The 13,980-nt window shown below is 41.6% G+C and overlaps 1 protein-coding gene across 2 annotated transcripts in view; it reads right to left on the bottom strand.

Annotated features, from left to right (window-relative positions):
- The window catches only part of LHPP (phospholysine phosphohistidine inorganic pyrophosphate phosphatase), a 114,076-nt gene that overhangs the window by 90,512 nt on the left and 9,584 nt on the right, over positions 1-13,980 (bottom strand). For both annotated transcript variants that reach the window (XR_014548931.1, XM_083617073.1), the window contains exons 2-4: positions 9,103-9,290; positions 3,847-4,000; positions 649-712 (exon numbers count right to left, since the gene is read on the bottom strand). Coding sequence is in view for 1 of the 2 variants with exons in the window: in XM_083617073.1 (XP_083473199.1) it covers positions 649-712; positions 3,847-4,000; positions 9,103-9,290 (406 nt within the window). In the remaining variant the exon portion in view is untranslated. The remainder of the gene's footprint in view (positions 1-648; positions 713-3,846; positions 4,001-9,102; positions 9,291-13,980) is intronic.

Raw genomic sequence — 13,980 nt, 5'->3', positions numbered from 1 at the left:
TAGCAACAAGAGGCCTTTCCAAATGAACACTTGAAATCTTGGGGAAATTAAGAGGTATGTGCTTGGCAAGCCACCTTCGAGGAGGCAACAGGCTCCACCTTTTGTGCTACATTATTTGCTAAAGAACTGTCACAGCTCACATGTGATATGGACTGCTGCTATGAAGATCAACAAGTATGGCACATGGGCCCCCACAAAACCACTGTCTTTGCATGCCGTCTTCCATCCATATATTGGCATTTTTAGGGATCATAAAACCCATTCGGAAGTTTTAGAACCTTGTCAGTTGTTAACATATAAAATTGATGAGCTACCTGCCTGTCCACTTCTTAACTCTGCCCCTCAGTTTGTGAATGCATTTACTCCTAAGCTTTATGGAGCAAAAGGTTCCAAAGTAAATGAGAGAGCTGTGCATTGTTCTTATAGCTGAATATATTTACTCTCCTCCAAATAATCAACACCACCAAAGCAACAAGGACTTTTTAAAAATTTCAAAAAAAAAAGGCCCAAGAAAGACAGAGACCCACTTGCAATTTCTAATATAAGAAACCTCCATCCTATTTGTGTCCACATGCTGATCAACACAAACAAATGTGGTTGTGCAGTGCGATGCTTGCAATAAACATATCCCTTTGAACTATAAAATACCTCCAATGCCTTCATATATGCCCCAACGTCAAGTTTTAAGCCATCTGTTTCTTTATAATAACGCCTGGAAATGAAAAGGTTAAAATTAGATTCAAATATTTTTAGATCTTAAGAACATACAAATAACTTCACTGGATCAAACCAAAGGCCCATCTAGTCCAGCATCCTGTTCCCTATAAGGAAGCCTGCAAGAAACACATTTGCGCAGTGGCACCCTCCCCACATGTGCTCTTCAGCACCTGGCATTCAGAAGCTTACCGCTTCCAGTACTGGAGACAATACACAGACATCCTGACCAAGAGTCCCTGATAACTTCACCTTCCATGAACTAATTTGGTGTGTTCGCTATGGTTGCTTTTGACAAAAATGTGAGAGAAGCAGGAGGCCTGGTCTCTTGTCCAGTTGAGTCCTATGACATTATTAATTATTATTATTATTATTACTACTAATACTACTACTACTAAATGGGTGTATATGCCACCAAGATGGTGGCAATAAGCCAGAACTCCCTTCTGTACATACACACCTTAAACACTCTTTCTTCTTCCATTGTAAGTGAAGAATCTCACTGACTAGCCAAACCAGAAAACACAAGATTAAGTGGTCTGGGGGTTTGCCACCCAAGCTGACCAATTATTTTAACCATGTTTCTTTAGAAATGCTGAGGTAGAACTTACTCCAAATAAACTATGCTCAGGAATGAAGCCAGGGCCTTTCTTTTAGTGAATATTCAGAATCTTATTTAGCATATTTCTTTTCTAGAAATAGTAAAAGAGACAATCAGGATAAGGCAAGTGTTTTCTTTCAAGTCCCAAGACAGATAGGTAGAGAGCAGAAATGTATAGGATGAGCAGTCAGATAAGATTTTATGCTTTATCCTTCTGCCATTTTCGATTATTCAGCATAGCCTCTCTTTAAAATGACCACTTGACCTTTGCTAGAACAGCCATTAACCTTCTATAGTCTAGCGTAAACAGCTTAATTTTCTGACAGTGGCATGACAGAAGAAATTACAAAGCCAATTCCCACTCTCGGCCCAAAACAGATGCTAAATGTAAATCACTCCAGTTTCACAAGGAGAGCATTCTGCTCCAGTAAGTCTAATGCTCTGGGTTTCTAAGTGAGCACACCAAAACTTTAGCTGAAAGAATGTTAGTTTCTTTCTTCAAAATAATTTTTAAGGAATGAACTCTATACTTTTCTGTTTTATATATATATATATATATAGAGAGAGAGAGAGAGAGAGAGAGAGAGAATTACTACAGAAATACCACATGAAAACAAATAACTGATGCTAGAAGCACTGCTGCTGCAGCTATATGCTACCACAGAAGCTCAATTTTGAATCAAAGCAAATTTAATGTCACCTTCTCACACAAAGCAAAGTAATCTCCTTTATGGAAGATGTTACAAGCTTAAAGAGGAGGTTTGAATTACAAATGTCTTGTACACTTCATATTTCTGCAACATTTACTTCACTCCAAGTAAGACTTGGTCTGTTTCCCCAACACACACACAAACGCACTATCAGAGGAAGTCAACAATCACAGTAGACCCCTACTTAGCTCCATTGAACTACCTGCATGACTACTCTCAGAAAGCCTTACAGCTGTTTAGAAATAAATCAAAGCTGCCTTCTATGGGACAGCTCCAAGGAATAAAACAAAATGGATGCACTCCAATACTGTCCAGTGCATTAAAAGCTCCAGCCATTGACCCCTTTTCTAAACTGCACTGAATTCACTTGGGCTTTCTTCCAAGTAATCATGCTTAGGAGATCAAGGCGAACCACATTGAGATCAATGGGATACAAGGAGCTATCAGCCACATCAAAGCAGGTCCTCTCAGAAGAAACACCTACCAAGTTCACTGGGAGTTATTCTCTAAAGAATCAAGGTTAGAGGCACAGTCTTAAATCAGGGCTGCGGGGTGCCCAGTGTGTACATTCTCCCAGCATGGCGCTCAAGAACGTGGTGATAGAGCAGCTTCAGGCGTGCTTGTATAAAACCGATTATCATTCTAGACCCATTTCAACACATTCTCAGCTTTTGTTGCTCTGGTTGATGACCTTTGTCAGGAAAAGGGCGGTGGGGAGGGCAAGCCTGTTGATTCACCTTGATCTCTCCATGGATTTGGACAGCATTGAACATGATACTGTCTGAGGGAGTTGGAGGCATGAGTTTAAAGTGGTTTTGCTCCTACCTTCAAGAACAATTTCAGAGAATAGCATAGGGTGATTGGTGCTCAGCTCCCATGGAAGCTTTCTTGAGGGATCCCATGTTATTTAACTTCTATATGAGGCTGCTGTCATTAGGGGGTTTGGAGTTAGGTGTAATTAGTATGTTCATAGTGGGTTACATTTCTCATGAAGGAGGAGGAGGTGTGTTGTTTGTGGGGCTCCTGGAACCATCTTTGTCACTCAAGGCCCTAGTGGACTTGAGGATTAGGAGCACCTCTACGCAGCTTCAGCTATTTCTGGATAGGGATAGCCTGGCCATAGTTACTCATGCTCTGGTAAACTCCAAACTGGATTACTGTAATGCAAACCTACATGGGACTGCCCTTGAAGATGGTCCAGAAATTGCAACTAGTGAAAAAAATGCTGCTGCAAAAATGTTGGTAAGGACAGCAGTCAGCAAGCATATTACCCCTACTGAAAACAGTTACACTGGTTGAGAATTGCTTTTAGGGATCAGTACTTCTTTAGGGTGGATATTAAGCAAAGCAACATAACAAAGAGATAGAGGGAGATAAAGGGCTGGGAATGATGTTGAAGCCCAAGAGCCTGTAGCTTATAAACATCCTAAATGGTGTGCAGCAAGTGTTAGGCAGTCTTAATAAAATTAGGCTGTGTTAGGTGCAAAACGGATTTCATGTTGTTCTAAAGGCTACTGAGACAGTTGCTGTTCTCCTGTGCTTTTAAAAATGGGAGCTAGAGGGGGGCGGAATACATGGTAGTCTTTGCAAACACACGTCTAATACGCAGCAATAACAGACAAAACCATGGGGAAAGAAGTTATTAAGAAGATAATGCAAAGAGCAGTGCAATAGTAGCATAATTCTCCCTAATTCTGGGCTTCAAAAAAGAAGTCAAAATACAGCAAAAGAACTTGAGGCTGGAAGGGGAAGCAAGCAGCACACATATATTTCTGGCATCCCCAATATTTCTGAGAACTATAAATAAATTGATTAACTTACCCTCTTCCTAGAGATATCAGAACTGGATTCTCCAAACCAATGAGCACTTGGAAGGCAGCATTAAGGTTTTTGTAAGAAAAGTTGTCTGCTGCATCACCAACCACCACACAGTTTGGGTTTGCTCTATCAATATCAGCAAATTCTGGGATAAGATCTAAGGGGCAGAAAAATCAAATTATTTCAGGAAGCCATATATTTGCTACCCTTTCTTCAACTTTTCATTGACTTATCACTGCTGTTCTGACTATTCTTTGGGGGGGGGGGGGAAGGCTGAACTACTCTGTCTGATACACCAAAAGTGAATTCAAGGATCTACACACCGAGAACTACATAATCAAAATGGCACAACCCAGCCACAAGAGGGAGGCATCAGCAGGCTTACAGGATTCCAAAGGTTGCAGAAGCAAAAAAATAATATTTAGGAAAAAACTATGATGGATGAAAACAACAACCAAGCATACCAATGAGGAGTGAACTTAGGTCACACTCACACCATACGTATAAAGCACTACAGCGCCACTTTAAAACAAAAACATGGCTTCCTCCCAAAGAATTGTGGGAGTTGTAGTTTTTTAAGGGTGCCGAGAGTTGGTCTCAGAGTCGCTTCACAATTCATCCCTCTTCACGTGGAATTCTGGAAACTGTAGCTCTGTGAGGTGAAAAGGGGCTTCCTAACAACTCTCAGCACCCTTAACAAACTACAGAATTCTTTGACTGTTCAATGTGGTATTAATACACATTGTGTGAATGTGGCTGACTGACTGTTGTGGGGAAATAATGAAAAACAGGGTTGAGAGAATGGTATGGAACATTCTGGAAGACAGCATGACTGATCAGCTTCCAGAACTAAAGCACTCCACATGGCAATTCCACTTCTGTGTGCGCGCACACCATAAAACACAATGGAAGAACACTGGAAAGGAACTTGAAAAACCCAAGCAATCAATACTTATAAATCAACAGCAGCTTGCCATCCACAGCCAATTCTTTCTGGATTTTGCTAGTGTGTATTCTGCAGGTGGCGCTGTGGGTTAAACCACAGAGCCTAGGGCTTGCTGATCAGAAGGTCAGCGGTTCAAATCCCTGCGACGAGGTGAACTCCCGTTGCTCGGTCCCTGCTTCTGCCAACCTAGCAGTTCAAAAGCATGAAGTGCAAGTAGAGAAATAGGTACCGCTCCAGCAGGAAGGTAAACGGTGTTTCCATACGCTGCTCTGGTTCGCCAGAAATGGCTTAGTCATGCTGGCCACATGACCCGGAAGCTGTATGCCAGCTCCCTTGGCCAATAAAGCGAGATGAGCGCCGCAACCCCAGAGTCATCCCGACTGGACCTAATGGTCAGGGGTCCCTTTACCTTTATTCTGCATTACATGCAGCTAAATTCTGAAACATCAAACTCAAAATGTTCCCTTTTGATGTTACATAACTGGCACACCTTTGTTGTGATACCAGTATAAAATTATGCTTTATTCCAGTGAAACGCATCCTCATTCTGAGCACTTCTTTGCTAGCAGTGCAAGACCTAAGGTCAGGTCACAAGCCGCAGCACATCTCAGAATGCAGACACTTGATTGCTGGAGAACCAAGCAAGTGCATCTATGAGATGGCAAGCAGATAATCGTCATTTGGAATGAACTTGACACCCCAAAGTTGCAGCTCAGCATTTTTGTTATGTTTTTGGATGAAACCGAAGAACAAAAGTGTACATCAGCTGTATTTCCAAGTGACTCTTTTGAATTACAAGGCAAATTGGCAAATCTGAAACCGTGGTCTTGATGGTGAAGAAGAAGAAGAATTCAAGTTTTAAAAATGATGCTCAAATTAGAACTACTGTTGTATCAAGCCCAAACAAAAGCTCTGGAGAAATTTTATAGGTTGAGGGTCTGCATTACATTAATAAATGTATCAGTTGGCAGATCAGACTTTTTACCTCTTCAAACCCTTTTTTCTCCTCTGTAGTAACATGGCCTTTCTAGGACACCTTAGTGCCAAGAGCCCTGCACTGCTGCAAACATGAATGAGCTTTTGCATGTCGAGGTCCCCAGGTCCATCCCAATAACTCACACATCACACAGAATTTTTTGTTTAAGATTTTTAGCATAATTTTGGCCACAACTTTATTGAAATACAAATTTGTGAGTGGTTGCTTAGGCATTGGTTGCGACTATCTGCCCCCACCATGGGGGACAGACTGACATTCCGCACGATGCGCAAGTCAGAATAGGGGAATACGCTTGGGGGTAACGCGGAGCAGGGAACCTGCCCTCACCCCAAATGCAACCAGGAGCTCATTGCTATGGCCCGAGCCCCCTTGACAGAGTGGACAAGCAATAGTTAGCCCCCAATTCCTTTAACGGAATCCCTTGCAGCAGCAGCATTAGAGGGGCAGGCACTCAACCTACCAAGGGCAGGCACTCAACCACTTCTCCTCAACCAACCAAACCATAAACCAATGCCTAACCGCAATCTTACAAGTTGTGACGATTTGCTACGCAGTAGGCAAAAACCAAATGGCCCCAGCCAATCAGCCAGATGGAAAAAAAAATTCCTACCAGCCCTCTGTCCCAAGAGCAGACGACCCCATGACAGGCATAGCAAGGTCAAAGCGAACAACCCTAATTCTAGGGAGGGGGGGACAGGCAATCCGATGCACAGTCGAAAAGAGGAAGTCCTAGCCTCATGCAAGGAGTTTTAGCATTTCTGGCTGTCAATCAACAAATGGCAACATTAACTTCTTCCCAAGAACAAGGGAAGCCCCAATCGCATCAGTGGCCAACGAACAATTAGCCCGCCCCCAACTCTGGAGTGTCCTGGCGGCCCCCACCGCAACACGTGCTCTCCATGAAGGAGAACACGCTTTCTAAAACATGGAACTTTTTAAAAAGCAGGGCTGTTAGCCCAATAGAAGAGCCCACTTGTGCTTGCAGTAGTACAGAACTCTTTGCACAAAAGCTTACATCCTGACACCACGTCCTAGAAAGACCAATGTTATCCACCATGCACTGCATGATCGCATGGTCTTCTAGGAAATACTAGAAATATGTGAGCTTTTGTGCTAAGGGCTTCATGCTGTTTAATAAAGTAAACCCTTTATTTTTATAAATACCATATTAGGTTAAGGTCTAGTTAACTACAATAACAATTTTTTCATTTTTTGTAATGTTCTGTTTTGTTTTCAACATGGGTACTATTTATTGTTTCTTCTTCTTTCGTATCTTATCAAATAAAAAGTACAAGTAAACCTTTCTGCTGTCCCCCACAAAATTTATTAGAGGTTCCCCATCCCATCTCTCCAAAGGCCACTTTACTTCATCTCCACCCTCTTCAAGCTGCCCAAAAACAGATGGGATCAAAAGGTTCAGCACAACACTAAATGAAATACATTTTACTGGAAAATACAATATGCCCAATATGTTTGGACATAGCAAGTAGATAAGCAGCTTTTCACCCAGGCAGTCATTACAAGACAACATGTTTGGAATGAATCCCTGCAGAGATTATGACAAAACAGAACAGATAACAACTTTCTCATTAACCGTTTCCTCATTTTAGGTTGTGGTTACACAGAAAGGGACATAATTGCATCCTCCAATAGTTATTCCCCTCCCCTTTCAGTATCATTTTGAGGCTCTGCCTTTTTTATTCCGTCACCTTTCGTTTCCTCAGTTAATGCTGCCGCCCCTTCTTTCCCTGCCTGATCTTGAGGGCAACCTCTTCTTTCATCTCTCTCCTGCAACCTGCACTTTCAGCCTGGCACCTCTTCATCCACAATTCCCAAACACTGTTCTCTCAAGGAGCACATGGGCATAAGATCTTGAGAAGTCTAGTCAGAAACATAGTCAAACATTACTGTACTTATTATTAGGTTGAGGGGCTGCTCTCCAGTGAAATCCCATGAGCACCCTGGTCGATCCAGATGTTAAGACAACCCAATTGTTGTAACGTAAGAGACTAAGGCCATGCGCATCAACTACAACCATGTTGTTGTTTAATCGCCTGAGCCAGATCAATCAAGTTTTTTATTTCCAGCTGCATAGACCAGATACAGCCATCTGCTGGAGGGGCCAGCTGAGGCCCTCAGACCTCAACTTTAGTGATTTTATCACAGGAAAAGGAAGGGCAATCCTAGCCCATGGCTGGATATGGAAGCTGCTTTCATGAGCATAGCTAGGGAAATCAGGACCACAAAGAAGACAAGAAAGGACAAGATCTAGGACCCATGACCCAAGTCAGGTCTTGAAACAACAGGGCAAACAGCCAAGAGGCAGGCGTAGCCAGGATGAGGAACTGTGGACAGGTACTGGGCTCATGTAAAAAAGCACATAATTAGTAACAAGGCAAGGGTGTGCTAAAGATAAAATGAGAGACTAAGAGATTCAGGAGGAAAGAGCTCTCTGTGAAGAACAGCTGTTACACTGTCCTATTAACCATTAACCAGCCTGCCAATAGTCTTCCTAGTGAGGATGGGGCACTAAAATAAGACTGGGGCCAGTGAGGCCAAAGCAGATAAATTAGTCTCTGCTGTGCTTCATTCCAAGTGCAGCAGAAAGTGACTTGACATCCTCAGGAACCTCTGGTACTGTGTGGAAAATGCACTTAGGTGATACACAGGGCACATTGTGTTAGATCTCAAAGCTGAAAGTCAGAACATGGAAGCGTCTTCCTATGATGGTAAGCAAAAAGACCAGCTCCCTAGATATTCAGCTTGCCAGGTCCATGTGGAAGCAGCTTGATAGCAAAACAAGAATATATGCTATTGTGGTGTTATAGAAAGCAAAAATGATGTTTTCTAATTTCAAGATAAATTGCATGTTCTATAAATTTTACCTCAATGGTTCTCCTTCCCTGTCATTCCCAGTTCAAGAAGGTGGCTGGATAAGGTGCAGAAGAAAAGTAACTACTAACACTTGTGCAAGACTAGTGCAAGACTTCACACAGCCCGATAATAATCAGGCATTATAGGAGCTATCATGCTTCTGCAAGAGTTTGCAAACACTCTAGTTGAAGCACATTTTGGGGCTGAGTTTTCATTTTCTGTGAAACGCCCTAATGCAAAGTGTAAAACAGCACTACCATGAGCAGAAGAGGCATTATGCACAAAGGAGTGGAGCTCCTGGATCTAACCCATACACCTGAAAACATGCATGCCTTGAAATGTCTTCATTCCCACTGCAAAAATAAGATTGCACCACATTTAAAGTGCCCACCTCCACTGTTATTAGCAGCAAGTCTGTACAAAGCATTAAACACTAACATACCATCATGTACAAGCAGGTGTGGCCTCAGGTTGCGTTCCTTCAGGATTCGGCATGCTGCTGGTGCTGGAGCAGTGACTTCATCCACCCCAATGTCAAAGCCCAGATGCTGCAACTTTCCTACAAACTTGTCTCGCGTAGCTTGAGTTTCATTGGTGCAGAACCGCAGCTTAAGACCAGATGTCTTGATCCTGACAGAGCAAAACGGTGAGACATTAAATCAATCAGCTACAGAATTCAGAATTTAAATAAATGAAAAGATGAGAAGAATGCATTACAAACTCATATGTAAAGAGTCAGGTTATTATGTTGTTTGCATTCAATATATATATATAATTGGAGCACCAAACAGTATCCATCTAAATCTTGGTGATGCAACTTTCTGGCTCCATCTATAGATTATATAGGGAGTGATACAACCCACTGGGGATTATTTCCAAGTAAACATAAACTCAAACATAAACTTGTGCTATAAGAACTTCTGAGTTGGCAAGCGCCTCAAAATGGCACCTGAATGCCATTTTGACTGTGAAAATAAAGGCATTTCTAACAAAGTATGGGAACCCGTGTAGGACCAAGCTAGACCAAAAGAAAATTTAGTTGAGAATGTTTTAAAATATAGCTAGATGGTACATGACACCATTGGGGGGGGGGGGTTAAAAGGATTTATGCAAAGAAAGATGAATGTTGGAGATATACACATCATTCTTATTCAGCAGAAATGTCCAGTTATTAAGAATTGTTAATAATTTTGGTTTGCAAATATTAATAAAGGTTAAGAGAGAACAGGTATAAAAATTTCATTGGACCATATTGGGTGGCATTAGTATTCCAGCATTTGGTGGGGGGTGAGATACAGAGGTACCAAAACCATTGGTTTGGTAAATAAAATGTTGAAATAAATGTTGAGCATTTTTTAAACATTAGTAAAGATTCCCTTACAGGGTTAAATTAATGAAGCGTTATGTTCAATTTCATAAAAGATGAAACAATAACGGGTTACCTAAACCTACCAGGACTGCAGGAAGCCATCACAGAGTGGTGGAGCTACACTGCACACACAACCCAATTGTTCACACTGGCCAGGGCAGAAAAAGCAGGGCAAGAAATCCTGTTGTTTTTTTATGCCACATCACAGGCTGATGCAGCAAACAAGCCTGGATTACACTTCCACTTATCCACAGTTTGAGGGGTTCATTAAGGAGCTCTGCAGTGGCAGAACTGAGCAAAGCTAGATGGAAGAATATATCTGCCTCATTCAACAGCAGATCGGGGGGGGGGGTTGGTCTGCCCAGTATACAATTATTTGTTGATGAGATTGAAGAATGATTGGTATATTTACTTATATATGTTCATATTAGGTTTGTAAAGGATGTGGAATTTGTATGCTGAAGCATGTATATAATGGTATTAAATAATAATAAAATAAGAGAGTGTGGAAATAAGACGATTTTTCAAAGAGGTCAAAATCCATACCTTTTGTATTAAGCATAACATATTAAGTAAATTCAAGCAAAATATATCTATCAGAAGCAATTCTGAAAAATGTGGTCCCATGGCAGAAGCGGGGGGGGGGGGGGGGAGGGGGCACGACACACACATCTTATGACCATTTAAAATGTCCAAAGATGTCGTCTCCAGAATCATTCTTTTGGCATTATTTGTCTTTCCTAATCATAGGTATGTGAATTATCAATTACACTTAGTGGTTAATTGCCCTTCATAAAGATAGCTTTTCCATTTTAAATTAGGCAGTTAATATATTGTAACTAATAGCATCCACTTGTACATTATAAATATATCTTCATTGATTGCAGCAACGAATGTGAGAATCACTCATGGGCTAATGAAGCAATTGAGGTAAAGAAGTGCAGCGTGTACCCAGGGAATAATTACTGTTAATGAATTATGATGTGACCTTCTCAGAACAATGAACAATTGGTGTGACAGTTAGATGACAGTACTTCACATCTGTTATTCCAAATATAGTTTACACTGGAGTATAAAAACAAAATAATAATAATAATATATTTTAAATGCAGCAAAGGTGTTCAGAGTTAATTCTAGGATTCTAACAATCTAGCTTAAAGAACAACTTGTATTGCCACATATATGAAATAATAACTGTAGGACATGATTAACTCAAACAGCTATTAGGTATTGCAAGCTACTTGAAATGTCAAAGAATTTGGGCCAATACACTGTATCAATATAGGAAGGCAGGAAAGAGAGTTACAATCAATGCAGCAATGCCTTACTTGAGATCATAAGCATAGGAGCAGTTCCAGATGGAAGGTTTGCCAAGTGTCAGGTGTGCTGAACCATAATAAAACAACATGGAGCCTTTGGCGATCTCTTCACTATGAAATAACAGAACTGGTAAAGAAGGCTCAACAACAACTGGAAACGGAATAACAATGGCTGGGTCAAACCTGCACTCAGCCGAGTATCTCCTCTATGGTGTATTTTCGTTTTCATTTCATATGGATGCTACCACCCATGACTTAGGAACTGCCCTAAAAGTTCTCCCTAAACATTTGTCTGAATTAAGAGAAGGAAGAATGGTTGTAATACAGACATTCAGCATGCATGGAGCTGAACTAGATCCGCTGACAACTCGTTTTGCAGCAAAGCGCACCAACTTTTAAAAAAATCTCTGACACTACCAACATTTTGAGAACGTACTCTTCTGACAAGTACAACCACAGAACTGAAAAGAAAACCATTGCAGAAAGGTATGTTGCATTGCACACACCCGTATGACAGAAATGAAGATAAAGAAGTTCCATTGCATCAGGCTTTCTAGGACTGCCAAGCCACTTGGTATCTTGACTCTGAGGTCCGAACTATGGGAGCTGTAATTTATGTGTCAAGGTTTAAGTAAGAACCATAGGGGTATCTGGGACCACAGAATGTGGGGAGGGGAAGGGGTTAAATTACCCTGAAGCTGTTTTTCACCCTGGGAAGTTTCAGGACTGAGCTTTGGCGCTGAAAACAAAATGCAAGACTAAATCCTCCTAAGCCCTGGCTCACATAAAGTCTGTTAGGTAGGCAGCACTGCCAATATTCTTACTGGCACTTGTATGTTTAAGACTGGAAGTTAACCTCTTTTTGTCAACCTGTATTAAAGAGGTGAGGAACCCCTGGTCCATGGGTTAATCTTGGCCCGGCAGGGGGTCCAATTTGGGCTCTGAAGAAATCCCCCCCCCACACACACTCACCAGCTGATGTCACTGGTAATGTCAGCTGATGAGTTGGAGAAATAGGGCTTAACCCCGCATTGGCTGCATGCCCTGTTCCCAGCAGGAAACAAGATCACACAGCTATGGCAGCAGGATTTAATCCCCACTCATCAACAGATGAGCAGAGATTAAAGCCCTTTGCAAAAGCACTGTTTGAAGCAGCTAAATATTGCAAAGTGGTATTAATTTACAAGGAATCAATCATTTCTACTACATACTGTGTCCCAGTTTATTGCAATATTTGCTTTATTGCACTGGTCTGGAACCGAACCCATAATATCTCTGAGGCTGGCCAGTACTCATTATAAACTGAAGTCAAATATAAGGGGGGGGGGGGAATGTATTAAGTCCTAGATTTGCAAGTGAATTCACCTTAGCGGTTAAGTTAGAATCTTCACTTTGTTTTTCCTTTTTCTAGAAGGCGCAGCAGCAATTTAGAAAATAATGATGCTCTGACAGGATCCCCAGATTTCTCTCCTCTCTCCCACTCCCAACTTGAGTCATAACCTGTATGTCATCTAAAAGCAGGGAGGGGTGGGGGAAGAGGGTTTCTATTTTACATACCCATAGGCTGACCCAAAAATATGTTGGCAAGGGCAGTTGGCTAAGACTGTACAAGGTCACTCAGGATGTCCAATAATTGTCCTAACACTTTACCTGTTATGGCACAATAATGAGAGTTTTTTTTCATTATTTTCGGGTGAATGAACCTGGCAGATGCTGACAGCCAGCAGATGTGTAAAGTTCGAGGTGATTTGTAAGGGACCAGCTCATCTGACGCACAGTAATTGCATTGTGGGACATTGTCACTCAGAGTCTTGTCCTGTTCTGTCAGAATGAGGTAAAGGTCAGTTCAAAGAACTGGCATAGCATAAGGGACAGCTCCTCACTGAAATTAAAAATATTTTCATATATCTCCTCATACCACACCCATAACATGAAGAAACTCAGGGATGTATCCACAATTATGATGGAAAGGGTGAACTGGGGAACTAGAAAAAAATTTATTGTTGTATATATAAGCAGAGATATACAAGTTGTTTCAAATTCCCACTTGTAGATATGGTGCTTCATCATTTACTATTTTTCTTGGCATAGAAATTCCCTTCACAGTGGTACCTCCGGTTACGAACTTAATCCGTTCTGGAGGTCTGTTTGTAACCCGAAACCACTCATAACATGAGGCGCGCTTTCGCTAATGGCGCTCCTGCTGCTTCCGAGCTGCCGGTGCGCGCCTTCCGCTCACATCCCGGGGCAAAGTTTGCAACAAGGGGCATCTACTGGGTTAGCGGAGCTCATAACCCGCAGCATTCACAAGGAGGGTGGTACGTAACACGGGGTTCCACAGTATTTCACATAGTCTCCGACACTAGGCAAGTCAGAATTACAGCAGGCACTTTCAGATTATTTTCTAGGCCCAGATAATTCTCACTGCCTAAACTTACTTCTGTTTCCGTTGCCTGTTAGCTTCCACTTATGATACTGCCTCATATACTTCACTAGCCCGCAGTGCAATGAAAATATTGACAAAGGTTCAGATTTTAAAAGGAGTGCTATTTAAGACCCAGAAATCTATGGGAGACATACAATGAGTTCAAAGTTTGGTTGACAGTTGATATTATGATTATAAACATTATCC

This window comes from Podarcis filfolensis (genome assembly GCF_964270895.1).
Source record: "Podarcis filfolensis genome assembly, chromosome: 5".
Taxonomy (NCBI): Eukaryota; Metazoa; Chordata; class Lepidosauria; order Squamata; family Lacertidae; genus Podarcis; species Podarcis filfolensis.
This window is presented reverse-complemented; position numbering and strand designations above follow the sequence as displayed.